General features: G+C 47.3%; 1 protein-coding gene across 3 annotated transcripts in view; it reads right to left on the reverse strand.

Annotated features, from left to right (window-relative positions):
• The window catches only part of gse1 (Gse1 coiled-coil protein), a 507,238-nt gene extending 485,657 nt beyond the window's left edge, over positions 1-21,581 (reverse strand). For all 3 annotated transcript variants that reach the window (XM_033035828.1, XM_033035827.1, XM_033035826.1), the window contains exon 1: positions 19,797-21,581. In XM_033035828.1, coding sequence (XP_032891719.1) covers positions 19,797-21,557 — 1,761 coding nt within the window. In that variant the 5' untranslated portion in view covers positions 21,558-21,581. The remainder of the gene's footprint in view (positions 1-19,796) is intronic.
• Between the last annotated feature and the right edge of the window lie 204 nt (positions 21,582-21,785).

The following is a 21,785-nucleotide window of genomic DNA, read 5'->3' on the forward strand; positions in this document are numbered from 1 at the left end:
AGGAGTAGGTGACGTTTTGGGTCGAGATCCTTCTTCAGAGTCTCGACCCAAAACGTCACCTATTCCCTTTCTCCAGAGATGCTGTCTGACCCGCTGAGTTACTCCAGCTTTTTGTCTCTATCTTCGGTTTAAACCAGCGTTTGCAGTTCCTTCCTTCACCACTACAGTACAAATCCAGTTCCATGCATACACTGAAAACCACCATGAGGAGCAATTGGATGCATAAATTAAAATCAAATAAACAAAAGTATAATTCACCGATTCAAGCAATCCAGCCCATCCCTCCTTCATCTGTATCCCTCCCTGTCTTTACATCTCACTCCCTATTTCATCTTTTCATCTCCTTTTCATCTTTAGCACTTTGTCACAGGGAGAGGATGATTTCATATGAAGTACTTCTGAAGACACACCTGTTGGAAATGTTCAGTTTAGTTTACTGTCATGTGTGTCGAGGTACAGTGAAAAGCTTTTTGTTGCGTGCTAACCAGTCAGCGGAACGACTGTACATGATTACAATCGAGCCGTCCACAGTGGCAGCTAATCTGTGCACAGCAAGCTCCTACAGATAGCAATGTGATAATGACTGGATAATCCGGATACGTGGAGCCACTGGGCCTGTTCTCCATGGAGTAGAGAAGATTGAAAGCGGATCTCGTAATGGATTTAAAATCGGGAAAGGTCTGGACTTGAATTGCCAATGCATTGCGGGCTACAAATTAATTGCTGGTACATGGGATTAGTAATACATAGGACTCATGGTGAGCCAAAGGGCCTGTTGCTATGTGAACGACTCTATAGCTGGGATAAAAAATTTCCGAGCCTCCTTGTGAAGCACCAGCACCCACCTCAGCCACAGAATCCAAAAGGCAAATAAAGAGACAAAGTGCTGGAGTAACTCAGCGGGTCAGGCAGCATCTCTGGGGAACATGGATAGACGATATTTTGGAACTTTAGACTTTAAGACTTTAGACATACAGCGTGTAAACAGGCCATTCGGCCCATCGAGTCTGCGCCACCAGCAATCACCCCGTATACCAGCACTATCCTACACACTGTGGATAATTTACAATCTTTACCAAAGTCGATTAACCTGCAAACCTCTACGTCTTTCGTGTGTGGGAGGAAACCTGAGCACCCCGGAGAAAACTCCATATAGGCAGCACCCATAGTCAGGATCGCACCCGGGTCTCTGGCGCTATGATGCAGCAACTCTATCGCTGCGCCACTGTGCCGCACACAAAGGTGGGGACCCTTCTTCAGATTTGACCATGGACCAAAGACAAAATCTACTGAAACATCGACAGATCTCTGTGGATGATCGGTTGCTGAGAGGGATCAAATGCTTTGCTCTTGAAAAGTAAGCATGTACACAAAGGAACAAATGCTCTTTTTCAGTGCTGTTGCCATTCAAAGAGTCCATTGAGTATAGAAATTGGGAGGTACACAAAAAAGATGGAGAAACTCAGCGGGTGCAGCAGCATCTATGGAGCGAAGGAAATAGGCAATGTTTCAGGCCAAAACCCTTCTTCAGACTGATAGGGGGTGGCGGGGAGAAGGAAGGAAAAAGGAGGAGGAGGAGCCCGAGGGCTGAGGGATGGGAGGAGACAGCCCGAGGGCTGAGGAAGGGGAGGAGACAGCAAGGGCTAACAAAATTGGGAGAATTCAATGTTCAAGCCCGCAGGATGCAGACTCCCCAAGCGGAATATGAGGTGCTGTTCCTCCAATTTCCGGTGTTGCTCACTCTGGCCATGGAGGAGACCCAGGACAGAGAGGTCGGATTCGGAGTGGGAGGGGAAGTTGAAGTGAAGTGGAGTTGAAATTGGGAGGTCGTGTTACAGTTATATAAGACGTTGGCGAGGCCACGTTTTGAGTATTGTGTTCAGTTCTGGTCACCATGTTACAGGAAAGATGTTGTCAAGCTGGAAAGGATTGGGAAAAGATTTACCAGGATGTTGCCTGGAATTGAGGGACTGAGGAGGTGCAGGTTAAGGCTTTATTCCTTGAAGTGCAGGAGGATGATCTTATAGAGGGGTACAAAATCATGAGATTAGATCTGGTAAATGCCAAAGTAGGGGAAATCGAGAACCAGAGGACATAGGTTTAATGCGAGGGGGGAAAGATGTAATGGGAACCTGAGGAGTAACTTTTTTCACACAAAGGGCAGTGGGTGTATAGAACAAGCAGCCAGAAGAGGTAGTTGAGGCTATGTGCTATTGCAACATTTAAGAAACATTTAGGCAGGTACATGGATAGGATTGGTTTAGAGGGATATGTACCAAACGCAGGCAGGTGGTACTCGTGTAGATGGGACATGTTGGTCTGTGTGGGAAAATTAGGCCGAAGGGCCTGTTTCCGCACTGTATGATAGTTGATACATTTTTGGACACAAAGGGAGCCAAAGAGATGAGGGATGAGAACGTGGATAAGGTAGAGGAGTAGCCATGTACAGGGTTAGAATAAGCCTCCCTGCTCCATTCTCTTGTTTTGTACACTGGATCTATTCCATTGTGTGTACAGTTCAAGGCTTGAAACCACAACCTTCTGACTTGGGAGGTGAGTGAGCAGCCGACTTGGAGCCTCAGTTGGCACCTTCATAGAGAACAAATCAGTAGAACTCCTGCTGTTCTTCAGCTGTCTACCAAGTGCTGGAGAGGCAGGCTGACGCTGCCAGCCCCTGGCTTTGGGAGCAGCTGGAGGCAACCACGGAGCAAGCGTGTGTGTCAGGACCAGCAGCTGTGGAAACCCGTCCAACAAAGGAAAAGGATGGCAGCGGCCAACATCCTCAGCACATCTGGGAAATGAAGCAAGGAGAGGGCTCAGGACCAGAGCCAGAGGCACCGTACCAGCGGCATCTTCAATAAACATCTGCTGCATAGGCTCAACACTAAACCTTAACAGCACCAGGGACCCACATTTGATCCTGACTACGGGTGCTGTCTGTATGAAGTTTGTACGTTCACCCCGTGACCAGTGGGGGTTTTCCCCGGGTGCTCTGGTTTCATCCCACACTCCAAAGATGTACAGGTTTGTAGGTTAATTGGCTTCGGTAAAATTGTAAATTGTCCCTAGTGTGTGTAGGACCATGTGCGGATATCGCTGGTTGATGCAGACTCGATGGCCCAAAGGGGCTGTTTCCGCACTGTATCTCTTGAACTAAACCCAAAATAAAATCTATTTGACCAACCAATGATGTATCTTTCAATCGGTGTTTAATTGTCATATGTACCAGCAATGGAATAATTAAATTCAAGCTTGCTGCCACTTGACAGTCCCGTTAACACAGAGGAGGCCGTTTGGCCCATCGTGTCCATGCCAGTATCCAGCAGTGTAATCCCATCAATCCCACTCCCCCTCTTATTTCTCTACCGAGCTGCAACTTATATAGAGCCATTCGACACGGAAACAAGCCCTACAGCCCAATCTGCCCATGCTAACCAATATGCCCATCGACTATTCCCACCTTCCCACATTTGGCCCATATTCCTCGAAACATTTCCTATCCATGTACCTGTCCAAATGTCTTTTAAATGTTATAGCACCTGCCGCAACTACCTCCTGTGCCAGCTCATTCCATATACCCACCATTGTTTGTGTGGAAAAAGTTGCCGCTCAGGTTCCTATTAAATCTTCCCCCTCTCATCTCCAACCTATGTCCTCTGATTCTCGATTCCCCTACTCTGGGTTAAAGGCTCTGTGCATCCATGCTGTCAATTCTCCTCATCATTCTATGCGTCTCAGTATCACCCCTCAACCTCCTGCACTCCAAGGAATAAAGCCCTAGCCTGCCCAACCACTCTCCATAGCTCAGGTCCGAAGTGAAATTCTTACTTATAGCAGCACAACAGGCCTGTAAACACAATAGACATTGATAATAAACAAGAAAATCAATAAACTAATAACTTTAATACCAGGAGAAAAAAGCCCAAAGTCTTTAGTCTCATAGGTCATGGTTGAGGTGTGTGGTATTCAAGAGCCTGATGTTTATTGGGAAGAATCTACCCCAATGATAGGAGTGAAATGGCACAGGAGATAATTGAGGCGAGTATGAGAATAACATTTAAAAGACATCTCGACAGGTACATGGAGAGGAAAGGTTTAAATAGATAAGGGCAAAGGCTAGCAAATTGGACTAGGCTAGATGGAGCACCTTGGTTGGGATGGACAAGTTGGGCCGAAGGGCCTGTTTCAGTGCTGTCTGACGCTGTGACTTTACTTTCATTATTCCATTGTCGGTACCCATGACAATTAAACACTCTTGACTCATGGAACCATTGCAGGCCTGAGATACGTTAGTGACATGGACCGACCGGAGGTGCTAGGCTTGTTCTCAATGGAATAGAGGAGATTTGGAGTGGATTCTAAATCGGGAAAGGCCTGGACCGAGTTGATAAAGTGACGTTGTTCCCATTGGGAAGTAGAATGAAGATGGTCGGCAAAATCAACAAAAGTGAAACTAGGAAAAACCCTTTGAACACAGCAAGTGGTTGGAACCGACACTGCTAGGGGTCGCATTGGAGGCAGATTCAATCATGTGCATTCATGGTGATAGTGAGCTGGATTAGCATCAGAAAGAAAAGGATTTGCAGGGCTCTGGGGAGAGTCGGTGTGTACCTCATTGACCACACGGCCTCCTTCCATGCTGTTGATTCCGAGCACAACAATTCCGAATGATGCAGCAGGTACCAAGGGAAAACTGCACGGTTGAATTGCTGATTTTTAAATGAGAGGTTGAGCTGAAGCAATGGCCATTGAAGACAAAACAAAAGACCGCAGCTGCTTTCTCCTTTGTCCTGGACAATACTTGTTCACCTATCACCATGAAAGGATGTACCTTGCCCCACCCACAGCTTGCCCCACTTTGCAGGATGGCCACACACTGTCAATGGCAGCAATGCATCGAGGACTGCACGGTTGCAAATGTGCATGCATGGGACAGGCTCAAGGACAATAATGAGACAGGAGTCAGGTCCAGGATAAGAAACACCAATCAGATTTGCCACAACCTAAGATAGGAACAACTAAAGTGTTGGTTTTTGTCTGAAGAAGAGTCTCAACCCAAAACGTCACCTATCCCTTTTCTCCAGAGATGCTGCCTGTTCCGTTGAGTTACTCCGGCATTTTTGTGTCTATCTTCGGTGTAAACCAGTATCTGCTGTTCCTTCCTACACATTTCTTCGAAGTAGACATACCTTGAGGAGATTTCACAGTGGAGCAGACAAAATTGTGCCTCCCTGCTGAGCTAAGCTAGCCCGGAGTTTGGCACACTGCTCCGGTAATGTCCCCAGAGGCTCCCCGCAATGAGTTGGACCTTGTACAATTTAGCTCATGGTGCAGCCTCCTCCTGACAGTTTCCCTATTACTCCCAGAGCCAATTTTCCGTACTTATACAACCAGTAGCGAAGCCAACCTCTTTCAGAACAGATAGAAAATCCTGAACAGAACAGGGAGTTCTAGGAGCAGAATTAGACCATTCGGCCCATCAAGTCGACTCCGCCATTCAATCATGGCTGATCTATCTTTCCCTCTCCACCCCATTCTCCTGCCTTCTCCTAAAAAACCCTGACACCCTTACTAATCAAGAATCTGTCAATCTCCGCCTTAAACACATCCAATGATTTGGCATCCATAGCCGTCTGTGGCAAAGAATTCCACAGATTCACTACCCTCTGACTAAAGAAATTCCTCCTCATCACCTTTCTAAAAGTACGTCCCTTTATTCTGAAGCTATGACCTCTGGTCTTAGAAATAACTTGATTTTACCACCAAAGTTTTCTGTATTCAACCGCAGAAAGAAAAAATGAATGTTAAACCAAGTACTTGTTCCATAACAGCGTCAAATCCTCTTGCAGACCACAGTGGTGCAGCGGTAGAGTGGCTGCCTTACAGCGCATGCAGCGCCGGAGACCCGGGTCTGATCCCAACTATGGGTGCTGTCTGCACGGAGTTTGTATGTTCTCCCCGTGACTGCATGGATTTTCTCCGAGATCTTCGGTTTCTTCCCACACTCCAAAGACGTACAGGTATGTAGGTTAATTGGCTTGGTGTATGTGTATGTGTAAATTGTCCCTCGTGTGTGTGTAGGATGGAGTTAATGTCCGGGGATTGCTGGTCGGTGCGGACTCGGTGGGCCGAAGGGCCTGTTTCCGCGCTGTATCTTTAAACTAAACTAAACCTGTTAAATGAGGCACTGTCGGTTTTGGGCAAATCCCCCTTACGCGCCAGTGTTGTGGAATCGTGGGGAGGTGCGGGATATAGTCACGGAGGTGCGGGATATAGTCACGCCTCTCTCCTGCTGCAAACGGCTTCTTTTCCTCCAGTCACTGACAACGTTGCCCCTCGGCCCAAAAACACTCCACCCAAGCCAACCTTACCAGAGTTGGCAATAAAGCACACAGCAGCATTGAATCATGCACAGTGGCTAATATCTGCCTTCCAGTAACAAATATCAGCTTTCATGCAGGAGGAAAGTACAGCTCATCCAAGCTACTCCCTTCTCATCCTTGACAGACTGTTGGCTTGCTTCTCATAACATGTTGCACCCCTTTCACAGCACTAAATCTGTATAACAATGCTTGCACTCAATACCTCCCTGCCACAGTCAACAGTTAGTTCTAAAAGAGCAACTAAACTCACTAATATTGAAACAAAAGGCTAGCTTTCACATTTCCATCAGACTGTTTAGCATGTGCACTAATCTTGTTTGCAATACGGAACTAAATGTTTAGTCATTACTGCAACTTTGCACTTTTTCAACTTTTAATTGTGTATGTGCATGCGGATACAAGCGGAGAGGGAATGAGCAAATGTGTGCATAGACGTCCATTAACACAGAGTGGCACAGAGTGGTTGCAGCTTCAAGCGGCAGAGACCCTGGTTCAATCCTGATCTCAGGTGCTGTCTGTGTAAAGTTTGCACGTTCTCCCTGTGGGTTTCCTCCCACATCCCAAAGACGTAACTGGGAGTAAATTGAATAATGTGAGAAAAATGGAGGAAGCTCAGGTTGTATGTTGAGAAGGAATGAGGACAGGCCAATAAAAGATGGTTTAAAGACATTCAAGAACCTTTGTTCTCCATTGAATAGAACGTGAGAGCGGTGAGGTTTTTCTTGAACTTTATACAGCAGGACCCGGCGATCCGTGGCCATCTCCTGACACCAGGCCTGGTTCGCCCGCTGTGGAACCGGGAGAGGGAGTCTGCCGAGCACGGCTCCTCCTTGTCCCCAGAGACCGGGAACCGGAGGAGGCGGCGAAGGGAGTTGGCGACGGGCGCTGGACTGGGGAAAACCAGCTGCAGGAGGCGCCCATGGGGCACGAAGGTGGAAGATGGCCCGACAAGGAGAGGGACGATGAATGAATAAATGAATGATGGAATACTTTATTGTCACATGTGACAAGTCACAGTGAAATTCTTTGCTTGCATACCCAAGATATGCAAATAGCCGCCACATAGAGGGCGCTCGCAAAGCGACAAAGTACCCCCGCACCAGGTTCCCCTTTGTTCCCCCTTCCCCGCCCCCCATCCCTCACGTCGGTCCCCCACGCCAGGCCCGCCATTGTTTTTTCCTCGCGGGTTGACCAGATGGAGGTGCTGATGGCTGCAACGGGCCTTCATGGCCAGATGCAGTTGGGACCGTGAGATGGCACCAAAATATGGCGACCATTGCATATGGACTCAGTAGGCTGTTTCGATGCATTATTTACTGAACTCAACCCTACAGTATGCAAAATAAAAATGTCACTGAACCTTGGTACATGTGATAACAAAGGAACCAATAAATATATGTTAGCCAACAGCTTCATCACTGCATTCAATTCTGCTCCCCATATTACAGGACAGAGGAGACTGCAGTGGAGAGGGTGCAGAGAAAGTTTATGCGGGTGTTGTCGAGAGTGGCAATTGTTGCCGTGGGAAAATTGAATGAGATGGATATGTTTTCTTTAGATAAGTGGAGGCAAAGGAGAGGCTTAACTGAGGTGTTTAATATTATATGTGGCCTAGAATGGATAAATAGCAAAAACATCCCTCTCTTTGCAGAGAAGTCAAAGACCTAGAGATATAGATTGAAATTGACAGCCAAATGATCACAGGGAAGATGAGGAAAAATACCTTTGCCTCCTCTGAAGCAGAAACATGCACCATAAGTGGGAGACAAGAGACTGCAGATGCGGGAATTTTGAGCAAAGCACTAAATGCTGGAGGAACTCTGGGGGCCAGGCAGAATACAGGGAAGGAATGGACAGCCGATGTTTTGGGTCAGGACCCTTCTTCAGTCTTAAAACTCAGAGTCAAGAAGGGTCCCGACCTGGATTGTCACCTGTCCATACCCTTCCTTGATGCTGCCTGACCTACTCAATTCCTCCAGCACCTTGACATTTAACACACAAATACCTGGATGTGCACTTGCAGAGTTGTGACCTGCAGGATTTTGAACCTATAGCTGGAAGCTAGGATTACGTTGGGTATCTATTTTCCAACTGGTACAGACAACAAAGCAAACAGCCCCCTTCTATAGTTATACATCTTCGAATATTCAGTGACATGGGCTATCAAGATCATGCCAGAAAATGATGATGGTTTCACAATGAAATCAAAAAATACCAAATCAGCAGTGGAATAAATCCCCACAAAGTTTGTTTAGTTTAGTTTAGAGTTTAGAGATTCAGTGCAGAAACAGACCCTTCAGCCCACCGAGTCCGCACCTACCACCCTTTGTACTAGCACTATCCTACATACTACGGACAATTTACCATTTTAACCAAAATCAAATTAACCTACAAACCTACACGTCTTTGGAGTGTGGGAGAAAACTGAAGCACCTGGGGAAAACCCATGTGGTCACGGGGAGAACGTACAAATTCTGTTCAGACAGCACTCGCAGTCAGGATCAAACCCAGATCTCTGGTGTTGTAGGGCAGTAATACCATTACACCCCTGTGCTACCCTTACTGTGCCACCGTGCTGCCCTTAAATAAAACGATTATTAACAGTGGAACAATAAAACTTTCAAGACAAGATCCGTACCTAACCTATAGAGTGGCTAGGGCCTAGGGAATAAGGATTGGATGTGGAACAGATGGTTCCAGTAATGGGAGAATCTAGAACCAGAGGGCCCAGCCTTAGAATAAAAGGATGTGCCTTTAGAATAATGAGGAGGAATTTCTCTACCCAGAGGGTGGCGAATCTGAAATCATTGCCACAGACAGCTGTGGAGGCAAACACGTTGGGTAATTTTAGAGTGGAGATTGAAAGGTTCTTGAATAGTCAGCGTGCCAAAGGTAACGGGAAGTGGGCAGGAGAATGGGGTTTAGAAGGAAAAACGGATCAGCAATGATTGAATGGTGGCGCAGACTCGATGGGCTGAATGGCCTATTTCTGCTCCTATGTCTTATCTATCACAGGAGATGGGCTAAGGAAGGTAATAGGAGTTTAAGTGAAGATCAGCAATAAGATAGATGACTTGAGGGGCTGAAAGGCTCATTCATGGCCCGTGGCTAAAGTCCCTGCAAAAGGAGTTAAATAATCGTGGCGTATTGACTACCTAAAGACTTTCCCAAGTGGCTTCTGATATTTACACAGGCCGTGAACATTCCACACCTGTAACTTCATCCCCTCTGGGTTCCATGGTCCACAGGGCAGTTGCCCGTCATCGCCACTCTCAGCACCGCTAGCACCATAATTGGTTCCCCATCTGCGAAGGCAACCTCTAACGCAGGAGTGTAAAAGGGAGAAAAAAAATCATATCTGGGATTGATTACAAAGCAGCAGTAAACATCAAGTTACATCATAAAACATGACTGAATCTGAAGTCAGGGTCTCCAACGTGAAACTATTTTTGTGCATCACGTTGATAATGCGCACTGCCAGGAGAAACTCGAGAGCAAGGGGATCAGTGCCCAACCTATCGTGTCCAGTCGATCCCGAGACGTTTCTATCAATTTTCCTGCCATAATTACAACAATAGTTTTAAGGTTGAGGTTTGTGAATCACCAAATGACATTATCGTGGAGGGAAGTTATCTCCATGCCTGTAGTGTTGATGTCAGGATTTTCCAGAGTGGCCGTTTCCAAAGTTTGACTGTAGTTAACGCATTTACGGCAAGTTTGCATGGGCGTTAAATAGAAACATCACCCACAGACGATTCAGACCCAGTTTAGAACCCCTATGTCCTTCAAGGGTGTTGAAACCTTGGTTTAGTTTAGTTGGGAGATACAGCGTAGAAACAGGCCCTTCGGCTCATCGAGTCCATGCCGACCAGCGATCACCTGCACACTAGATCTATCCTACACGCGAGCGACAATTTACACTGTTACCCCAGCGTTTTGTGTCTATCTTCAGAGTCCTTTCAATATTTGTTCCTTTTTCTTCCTTTTTTCAAAATGGCATTTTTGAAAAAATGTAACACCTCCTGATTGAATAAAAAGCTTGCATCTCTGGGGTAGGACTTGAACCCACCGCCTTCTGACTGGGTGCAAGAATGTTATCAATCAGCAAGGCTACCACCTAGAAATGAGTTATTACAACACTTTCCCCAAGCCCAAAAGAGAGCTCACCCATGGACGAGTCCCAGCCTTGTAACATGCTCATGATCTAATTATTCCCTTATATAACAAATCAAGTAAGATATTCAGAAACCAAAGTTGTTTCTGGTGGAACGTCTAACTATAAGTGCCCCTTAATTAGCCCAGTTTATGTCAAAGTTAACACTAAAATTATTTTGTGAATTAGTTAATCTGTATCAACCATAATAATGAAGGCAATATATTTTGTTACTTCATCACTGCTGACAGCTCAGTGACCAACTGTGGCTTAATGTAGCACAGCTCAAAATACACTCTCCAGACATAACACAAGTTTGGAAGAACAGAAACTATTAATTGTGCTCTGGATGTTTTTTTATAGATATCAATGCTGTAATCCTATCACCAACATATGCTCCCTCCGAGTATGACATCTCCACTTGGAGTGCAAGATTGCAGGACTCACTTGGAAACAAAACCTCCAACACATTCTTCACTGCACTACACTTAACCCTCAGTGACACCAGCTACGACTATCCAACCGTTCTAAGGAAACGGTGGAATTCCTGCAAACCATAAGCATTTTGGAAAAAACAACAGGATTACAAGACACAAAGTATTGGAGTATTTCTTAAACAAGTGCTGAAGTAATTCAATGGGTCAGGCAGCATCTTTTTAGAACATGGACAGGTCCCGACCCGAATCCATGTTCTCTGGAGATGCGGCCTGACCCACCAAATTATTCCCAGCACTTTGTGTCTTTTTTTAATAGGTTTATTTCGTTTATTGGCACGTGTACTGCGGTATAGTGAAAAGCTTGTTGGTTGTGTGCTATCCAGTCAGCAAAAAGACTATACATGATTACAATCAAACCATCCACATTGTACAGATACAGGATAAAGGGATTAACATAGAGTGCAAGATAAAGTCCAATAAAGTCCAAGTAAAGATAATCTGAGGGTCTCCAATGAGATAGAAGGTAGGTCAGGACCGCTCCCTAGTTGGTGATAGGATGGTTCAGTTACCCGATAGTAGCTGGGACAAAACTGTCCCTGAATCTGGATGTGTGTGTTTTCACGCTGCTCTACCTCTTGCCTGATGGGAGATGGGAGAAGAGGTAGTGACCTGGATGAAACTGGTCCTTGATTATGCTGGTGGCCTTGCCGAGGCAGCATGAAGTGCAGATGGAGTCAATGGAAGGGAGGTTGGTTCGTGTGATGGCCTGGGCTGCGTCCACAATTCTCTGCAATTTCTTGCCGTCTTGGATGGAGCTGTTTCCACCAGCCACATTTGGCCCATATCCCTCTCAACTATTCCTATCATGTACCTGCTCAAATGTCTCGTACAGCAACGGCCTCAACTACCTTCTCTGGCAGCTTGTTCCGTAATCACACCAGGTGCCCCTCAGGTTCCAATTTCCACTCACACCTTAAATCTATGTCCTTTGGTCCTTGATTCCCTACGCTGGGTTAAAGACTGTGTGCATTGACCCAATCTATTCCCCTCATGAATTTATACCCCTATATCTGCCATGATCATACTGAATGGCGGGACAGGTTCGAGGGGCCGAGTGGTCTACTGCGGCTCCAAACATTCTTATGTTCTATATGCGATCTCTCTCTCACGCAGAGGAACCTGACAGGATGCAATGGATGCCGCTTTACTTCACTTGGAAAGGCTGCCCAAGGAAATAAGCACAACTATAATTCTGCAACCTTGCAAATTCCCGCTGATGTGAAAGTACCGGCTCAAGCATTTGCGCTGAAACATCTCAGCGTCTCACGAGACATGCACATACCATTCAAGGTGCTGGGGAGGTGTAATGATAGGTGTAAGCACTAGAGGGTGCAGTTATGCAATGTTATGACAGACCACAACTCAGAAGAAAATGGCAAATGCACGCTTCCTTGTAATAATTAACTCAGCAAAGCCTGCAATTGGACAATCACCCTAAATTACTGATGTCTACTTATAATTGTCCACAGCTGTTTCCCTTCTCCAAGGGTTGGATTCAGTAATGTGGGTGACAAAAAGTAACATCTGGATTTTCCGTTTCAGGCCTGCAGCCAAGTGCTTTAGGGACTCCTGGTTTCGGCAGTACAGCATGAATGACACACACTAATACTGCATGTACCAGATATTTCTCATACAAGGGCATTAATGTTTACTCTTCCCTCTTGCCCATATAGCAGGAGCACGCCCACTCTGTCCACGCTTGTTAATTGTCCCCCTTCCTTGCCATCTCTATTTCTGCTCAGAAAAGGTAGGCTCCTTCAGAAGAAGCCGTTTGCAGACACACAGAAGGCTTGGCGTGCAACTGCACCATGTGCACCGCTACTCAGCTGTATTGAGCAACGACTGAAGTTTGACTCTCTGTGGTCCGTCTGAAACTTGTTGATCTCCCAGCATAGCGAGATGTCCATCAGGGAATGTTGCCGACTGGCCCAGTCCAAACTGCACAGTATGTGCTAAGGGACGAGCTGAAGCTCAGTGCAGCCAACACCAACGCTCTGTGAGGGAGGATCACAGTCCAGGGTCCTTCCGCTGCTGGACATTGAGGAGCAGAGTCCAGTGGGGACACCCCTCTAACAAGCGGAGAGATACCACCCAGACAGGGCCACGCGATGTTTTCTTTAAAGATAGATGCAAACAATACTGAGCAGGACACTATTGGATGAATAGCTACTGAGAATTTACGAAGAGTTTTTCCAGATTTAGTTTGTATATTTTGTTTATATTATTCGGAATAAAGTTTATTTTTGAACTTAAAAAGTTCAATAACTGAAGTTCAATCCTATTCTGCTCTCTGCTACCGGTTATCAGTATACAGAGCAGTGCTTTGGGACAGAAAGAAAACAGGGAACTCCTCCGAGCTTTCCATTTACAGTAGTTCTCCAGCAACACGAGTTGGAAGGATGTCAGATATAAATGGGAACCACATTCAATGGCCATGGACTCCACACTGGCTAAAGTACAAACATAAACAGGGGCGGCAAGGAGTTGCTGCCTTACAGTGCCAGAGAAACAGGTTCGATCCTGACCACGGGTGCTGTCTGTACGGAGTTTGTACGTTCACCCCGTGACCGCGTGGGTTTTTCCCGGTTGCTCTAGTTTCCTCCCACACGCCAACGATCTACAAGTTTGTAGTTTAATTGGCTTCAGTAAAGATTATAAATTGTTCCTAGTGCGTAGGATAGTGCAATTGTACAGGGATCACTTGTCAGCGCAAACTAAACGTGCAGGCACCAGTGAAAGGTCTATATCATTCGAACGCCACTTGTTTAAATGAAATGGATGCCTTTTTAAAAGCAATCAGGCATGCCCAGTTGATGTTGGCATTTGGTTTGCGGGTATTACAAAGGGAGAGATGAGGCCTTAATTTACGCTTCCATTCCATCAAGATATGGCCAGGAATTTAAATTGAAACACTCTTACAGAGATACCTTCCACAGACACATCAATGCATGCCTTTAATAAGAATTATTTTTTTTTAGGGCGAATGGAATTTGACCTACCCATCCCTATCGCCAACACTGGAGTGCAGACAATTTATCTGGCACTGAACGTTATTCCCTTCATCATGTATCTGTACAGTGGACAGCTTGATTGTAATCATGTATAGTCTTTCTGCTGACTGGAATAGCATGCTCCTGCACACATGACAATAAACTGAACTCAACTCAACACCCTGACTTACGCAATAATCGACCTACGTAAACAATTCCTTAACTTAGTCCCTAGTGCAATCAACGCAATTTGTAATTTCCACCATCACTCAAGTTTACATTGGAATCAAGCCGGCAATGGCAAATGGTGCTTACCCAGAACGCCAAGCACTGCAGAAAGTGCCCTGGACACAGCTGAGACAGTTAATACTCTCAGTGAGTTATTTCAGGCAGGGGAAGGGGATGGTGATTCCGACTTACGTAAAACCTGACTTACGCAAGGGTTCGTAACGCAACCCTTACATAAATTAGGGAGTGTCTGTACTGGAGTTCATTCTGGTCATCACACCTTAGGCAGGACCATGAGCTTGCAGGGTAGGTGCGGAGAATAGTGTAGGAAGGAACTGCAGATGCTGGTTTACACCGAAGATAGTGACAAAATGTAGGAGTAACTCAGCGGGACAGGCAGCATCTCTGGATATAGATGGGTCTGAAGAAGGGTCTCGACTTGAAATATCACCCATTCCTTCTATACAGAGATGCTGCCTGTCCCGCTGAGTAACTTCAGTATTTTGTGTCTACCTTACGTGCGGAGAAGATGTCTCCTCGAGTGATTAGAGCCTAGAACTACTTTAGCACCAGTTCAAAATAAGAGGTCATTTACTTAACGCCGAGATGATAGGAAATATTTTCTCCAAGGCCCACGAGTCCTCAAGAGGCACTAGAAGCTGAATGTTTCTATGCCAGAAGTAGATAGATTCTTAATAAACGAGCGGACGAGAGTCAAGGTGGATACAGGGCAACATGAAACTGAGGTTATAATCTGAACAGACATGATCTTCTTGTCAGTGGGAGCAGCCAACTCCTACTCCGGTTCATAATTCAAATATGAATTCATATATAGGATGCCCTGACCTTCGAGAGAATGCAGCACAGGTTTTTATTTTTTTTAAAAGCTTACACATACCTTACACTTCCCAGAATATAAGTGTCATGATTTAATCGAGAGAATTTGAAACATTAGGATGACTCAACATGCTCTTCTGATGGGAAAGCATCAAGGGCACGAGCACACGGTCTAAATGTTAACAATAGGCCTTTGGAAAGGAATCTAGGAAATATAAAACAAGCGGAAATTTGCAACTCCGCAAAAATCTCTTGATTTCAAGATCAACATAAAAGGATGCTGAAGAAGGGTTTCGGCCCGAAACGTCGCCTATTTCCTTCGCTCCATAGATGCTGCTGCACCCGCTGAGTTTCCCCAGCAATTGTGTGTACCTTCGATATTCCAGCATCTGCAGTTCCCTTTTGAACATAAAAGGATGCTGTTGGGCAAGGATATAAGCGGTACAACGTGCTGGAGTAACTCAGTGGATCAGGCAGCATCTCTGGAGAACATAGACAGATGATGTTACGAGCTGATCAGCCTGACCCAAAACGTCACCTAACCACGTTCTCTATAGATGCCGTCTGACCTGCGACATTATCCAGCACTTTGTGCCTTATTTTTTTGTAAGCCATCATCTGCAGTTCCTTTTTTCTACGTGTAAACAGAGATTTGTATTGTGTGCAATTTTGGTCTCCTAATTTGAGGAAGGACATTATTGCTATTAAGGGAGTGCAGGAGTAGGCCATTCACCACGATAATTCCCAGGAGGGCGGGACTGACATATGATGAAAGAATGGGTCGATTGGGCTTGTATTTGCTGGAATTTAGAAGGATGAGAGGGAATCTTATGGAAGTATAAAAAATTCTTAGAGGATTGGACAGGGTAAATTTTCCCAGTGTTGGGGGTCCAGAACCAGGGCTCATAGTTTAAGAATAAGGGGCAGGCCATTTAGGACTGAGATGAGGAACAAACTTTTCACCCAGAGAGTTGTGAATCTGTGGAATTATCTGCCACTGAAGGCAGTGGAGGCTAATTCACCGGATGTTTTCAAGAGAAAGTTAGATTTAGCTCTCAGGGCTAACTAAATCAAGGGAGATGGGGAAAAAGCCAGGACGGGGTACTGATTTTGGATGATCAGCCATGATCATATTGAATCACGGTGCTGGCTCGAGGGACTGAATGGCCTACTCCTGCACCTATTTTCTATGTTTCTATTTGGAGCTAGGCGGGTAAATAGCATTGAAGTTCAGATCAGCAAATATCTAATTAAGAGATCAGCAAGGTTTGGGAGAAGGAAGAATCACACCTGTTCCCACATAGTTCAAAGTCATATGTAATGCTGGAACTGTTTGAATTCTGGCCTTTTCCTTTATTTTGTTTAGTTCCATAACTGGAGAAACTTCAATTGCCTTGGTGTTAAACACTGCACTTTCAGGGAAGATACCAAGAAAATTGTCTCCCTATCGTAAACTGCGAGTGAAATGTAGTAAAAATCCTCACACACACACACACACAATGCTGTTTGCTCAATGCACTCTGGAGATTACATGTAAAAGGTGGTTCTCCCAGCAGGAACAGCAATGTCGACTGTCACAGCCATCAAGCGGTGTTATGTACTTATGAAGTTGGTGGTAGCTGCAGAAATAGGGAAAACATTTCCAAGCTTAACTCTCTGTGAAAGGTGAATAAATATTTATGCCATATGCTGCTCTACTGTGTAAGTTGAAACATGGTTTGCAAAAAACTCACTGTGGGGAAGATGCAATTGCAGCGAGCGGCAGCATTTAACCAGAACAGTTTGCTGGACCCAGACTGATAGCACCAAAGGTTAAGCAACACTCTGCACTGCTGGAGGGGGCAACAGTTGGAGGCTCCTTCATAGGTCCACACCTAATAAGAAAGGAAAGTGCATTCTTCCACTTACGAGAGCCACAACCTCTGCAGCAAGAGTGTTTAATAAACAAGATGCTTGCCAGGTACTTTGGAGCACTGAAGCAAATCCTCTCAAGTCAGTATGCTGAAGTGTGAAAATCTCGCTCACACGTAATAATAATAATAATGGATGGGATTTATATAGCGCCTTTCTAGAATTTATAAACAGATATGTGATAGCAGCAGCATTAGACCATTCGGCCATTCTAGTCTACTCCACCATTCAATCATGGCTGATCTATCTCTCACTCCGGGTTTTCTCCAGGAGCTCCGGTTTCCTCCCACACTCCAAAGACGTACCGGTTTGTGGGTTAATTAGCTTAGTAAAATTGAAAATTGTCCCTACTGCGTGTTGGACAGTGTTAGTGTGCGGGGATCGCTGGTCGGCATGAACCCGGTGGGCTGAAGGGCCTGTTTCCATGCTGTATCTCTAAACTAAACTAAACATGACACCATTTACTGAGCTTCAATTATGCCAAAATCACTGTAAAACACATAATTGTCAACCTCACTACACCTCACTCTGAGGCAATGACTTCCAATGCAACACTTATTTCACCAGCGAGTTGGCCTGGACCACCCATATCAAAGTAGTGGCCAAGAAAGCACACTAATACCTCTACTTCCTTAAAAGGCTTCGGAAGTTCAGCATGTCCCCAACAACTCTCACCAACTTCTGCATATGCGCCATAGAAAGCATTCTATCGCATTGCATCGCAGCATGCACAATTTCTCCGCAGTTCAGGTGGATTCAGGTGTCAAGATCACCCACTCCCTGCTTCACTATGCAGCAGCCCCAGTGATAACACTGTATGACTTGGTCTCAGTCAGAATGAGACAGCAAGCTTCTGTACCCCTCCAAGTGACAAGGTGGGATCCACACGCTGACAGCAACAAGAACTATTCTGTGAATGGCATCAGTGATAAAGTAATTTGCAGCAAAGTGAAAAGGTTCTTGCAAGATATCAGTGGTTTTAATGCAGTAATTTCCATGCAGAGATTCCATACTTAACTCCAAACATCAATATGCCTTGCAAATATATATTTCCTCATTACAAAGTGTTATGTATCGCCCGGAACAATAACAACAATGGAGTAAGTAATTGTTCGCAATGTCTATTTTCATTTTACATGACATTAGTTTCATTGACTGGAGAGAAATATACTGATAATCAAGACTAGCAGATCATCGATAAACCCTTTGCCAGCACCTACTACTTGAACACCATATCTGAATAAACCAGGAAGAGCAAGTCCCTGGTGTTAAAGAAGCAAGATCTTGGATAACGTCACAACACTCCAACCAAGGTGATCATCTCTTCATTATTTCCACTGAGAATGCTTCATGCACACCTCCACTGTGGTCCCTCTGTTTTTTTTGTGAAGGGAATGGGAACAATTTTGCCAGTTCCTTGCCTCTGCTCAAGGTTTGATTTGGGCGCAGTCTAGTTACTAACAGAACCCTTGGGTGATAGTGTCCATTCAATCAAGCTTCATTTGAGCAGAATTGAAATGGTATTTTTTTAAAATGCCCACTCACCAACGTTATGGAGGAATCACCCACCCTAACTTTAATTGATCCAAATATAGATATTTTCCAATGGACTGAAATACAGTGGAGTGGCATGGTACACATATGCCCAACCCACTGCTTAATCCATGTACCACAAGTCATGCATGTGATTTAGTTACAAAATGATATGAGAAATGAGATGCAGTTTGGCACTCATTTAAAGGGTCAAAGACAACAAGGCAACAACAAGGTGACCTGTTTGAAAACATCCTGGTAATTTGTTACAGCACATTGGATCATGTTATGGGACTGTCAAATGTCAAGCACACAGCCATAGGGCAGACTAGGAAAGGACAACAGATCACCCTCAGTCACAATGATGGGCCTTTACAATACAGTACTTGCATGGTCCCATGGTCACCAATACTAAGAGTAGTATTCAGATTTCAGTAAGGCAGATGGAATGGGGTATTTAAGTACAGGGAGCTGGGAGTATAACAGTTGGGAGGTCTAGCTACATCTATACGGGAAATTGGTGAGATCACATTGCGGGCAATTTTGTTTTCCTTGTCAATTGCATCAGAGGCAATTCAGAGAAAGCTCTCAGGGTCTATTCTTGTGAGAAAGTGATTGAGCTGAAGGCATTGGACAGGATCATCGTTTAGTCATTGGAAATCTGAAGAACGAGGGATGATCTTATTGAAACATGCAAGATGTTAAGGCACCTTGAAGGAGTAGTTGTCAAGAGGAAGGTTTCCCTTAGGGGAACATTGAGAACAAGGGAGCATTGTTTCTGAATATTGGGTCTCCGGTTTAAGATAGAGAGGGATTTGTTCTCTTGTAGTGTAGTGATCATATGGAATTCCCACACCAGAGGAGGTGTGAAAGTGAAGTCATTGAATACATTTGGTGGTCTTCAGAGATGTTTAGAAGATCTTAACAGGAGAGGCAAGGGGGTTGACTCGTTCACTTCCACAGTAAGTAAGTGGAATAAGATCAACCATTATCTTATTGCAAGCTAGATAACGGCCAGATGACCTTCACATCAATGCATATTATACAATTCCCAGCTTTCATGGTGAGATCTCAACCTGGTCTCCACATCGTATCTGACCTTCTGCCCTTGTTCCTAATGTTCTCGTTGACATCGATCAATATGAAACATTTCCCAGCTATCATGGAGAGATCTCAACCTGGTCTCCACGTTTGTACCTCTGGACTTCTGGTTCACGGCTGCACCTGCAGGGGCCATCGCACATCAACAAGCCACACATCTTACCTTAGAGTTCTGGGATGGAGATAGAGAATCCACTCGGCTCCCTTGTTTGGCGGAGTTCCCGGCCAAGACCATAGCCCAGCAATCCTCACACGTGCCGATCGTCAACTGTTTGCCATCGTCCACCAGCAGAGCGTCGGGCACCCGCGGGGCATAGATGAACACGGGCAGCCGGGTCACCGTCACCGCCTTCAGACCCAGGTAGCGCCTCCTCTCCTGTCTACAGAAGAAGCAGACGAAGGAGTCCACCTTGTAGTGGCGGGACCACGGGCTGCTCGGATGCTGAGAGTTCTTCCCCTGCCACCACTGCTCCAGGAGGTCGTGACAACACAGCAGGCAGGTGGGCACCGGTCCCGACGACTCCGCCCGGGCTGGCCGACGCCGGGCGGCTAGGAAGGGGAAGAAAGGTTCTCGTTCGCCCTGGCGAGTGGGAGGATCGACGCTGAGCTGGAACTCCCGGCCCGCTTCCAGCTCCGTCCCGCACAGCAGGCAGGCGGCGGCGGGCAGGTGAGCCGTCCTTGGCGGCCGGCGGCACACCGCGCTGGCCCGGGCGTTGGTCTGGAGATACCTCCCGAGGAAGGACTGCACCGAGGAGATGGCTTCCTCCCTCTCCGAGCCGGACCACATCTCGTCCAACACCCTGCGGCACCGCTTGCAGCAAGACACCTCTCCCTCCTGGCTCATGGCCTTGGCGTTGGGCGGGCAGGGAAGGAGGTCGATGAATGGGAAGTACATGGGGTCTCTGGCGCCCCGGCTCCTGGAGCAGATGGATGTGGCCTCCTGCCCGCAGTCCTGGCCGCAGAGATAGCAGCCTCCTCGCTCCCCTTGCCCGCCGGGGACATCCCCCTTCAGTGGCACCACGTACAGGCGCTGCAACACGGGCACCTTGGCCAACTCGAAGCCTTGCCACTGCTGCATGAGGGAGACGTGGCAGAAGGAGCAGACCCAGGTGCTGCCGCCGGGGCTGAGGGGTCTGGCGCCGGGCGGCGGGTAGTGGAGCCACAGGAATGGGAAGAAGGGCCGCTCCGTGCTGCCCTCCTGCTTGTGGACGTGAACCAGGTGCTGGCGTCCCTGGGGCAGCCCGACGCCGCAGATGAAGCAAGCCCAGTGCCCCTTGCCCATCGCCCCGCTCCCTCGCCCCTCCAGCTGCCCGGGGCGTCCGTTCTCCCTGGCACCGGCCGCCTGCCTCTCGTCCTCCGAGGACCAGCCGTCGCTGCCGTCGCTGCCCCCGGGGGACAAGCTGAGCCGTGGCCCGGGGCTGGGGTCGGGGCGGCGGGACGGGAGGGCTTCTTGCTCGGGCTCCGAGAGCTCTTGGTCGGACAGGGAGGAGAGGTCGGAGTCGCGGCCGGTGGTGGGGGCAGCGGGGCTGGGGTTCCACTCGCGGGACGTCCCGCGGCCGTCGCACTGGTGCGGTCGCTTGAGCCAATACATGCGCTTGTCCACCGGCGTGCGGCACCGCTCGAACGACTGCCACTGCTCGGACAAGAAGCAGCGGCACACGGAGCACGACAACACGCAGCCGTCGGCGCTCACCTCCCGGGCTCCGGGAGCCGGCTCCTGCTGCAAGAGGAACGGGAAGTAAGGCAAGCGAGCCGAGCCGGGGCAGCACTTGGTCCGCACTTGTAGCCTCTGCTCCCGCCCGGGGCTCATGCGGCCCCCGCAGATGAAGCAGTGCAAGCGGCCTGGGCTGAGTTCCCCGCCGCTGATCGCTGCCATCAGCCGCTGCTTCCTGGAGATGGGAACAGCCGCTTCTTTGTCACTCATGTTGGCTGGGAGTAATGGAGTGTCCGCCTCTCCCCGCCACGCTCCCTCCCCTTCCCTGCCCAGTCCCCTCCCCTCCCAGCCCCGGCCCCGTCTCCTCGCCCGCCCGGTCCCTCCCTCCCCCGTCTCTCCTCCCACTCCCCTCCCCTCTCTTCCCCGGCCTCTGTCCCTCCCTCCCCCGTCTCCCCTCCCTCCTACTGCCCTGAATTGTCCACTCCTCTCACTTCGCAG

The sequence above is a fragment of the Amblyraja radiata genome, chromosome 17, assembly GCF_010909765.2.
Source record: "Amblyraja radiata isolate CabotCenter1 chromosome 17, sAmbRad1.1.pri, whole genome shotgun sequence".
NCBI classification, from domain to species: domain Eukaryota; kingdom Metazoa; phylum Chordata; class Chondrichthyes; order Rajiformes; family Rajidae; genus Amblyraja; species Amblyraja radiata.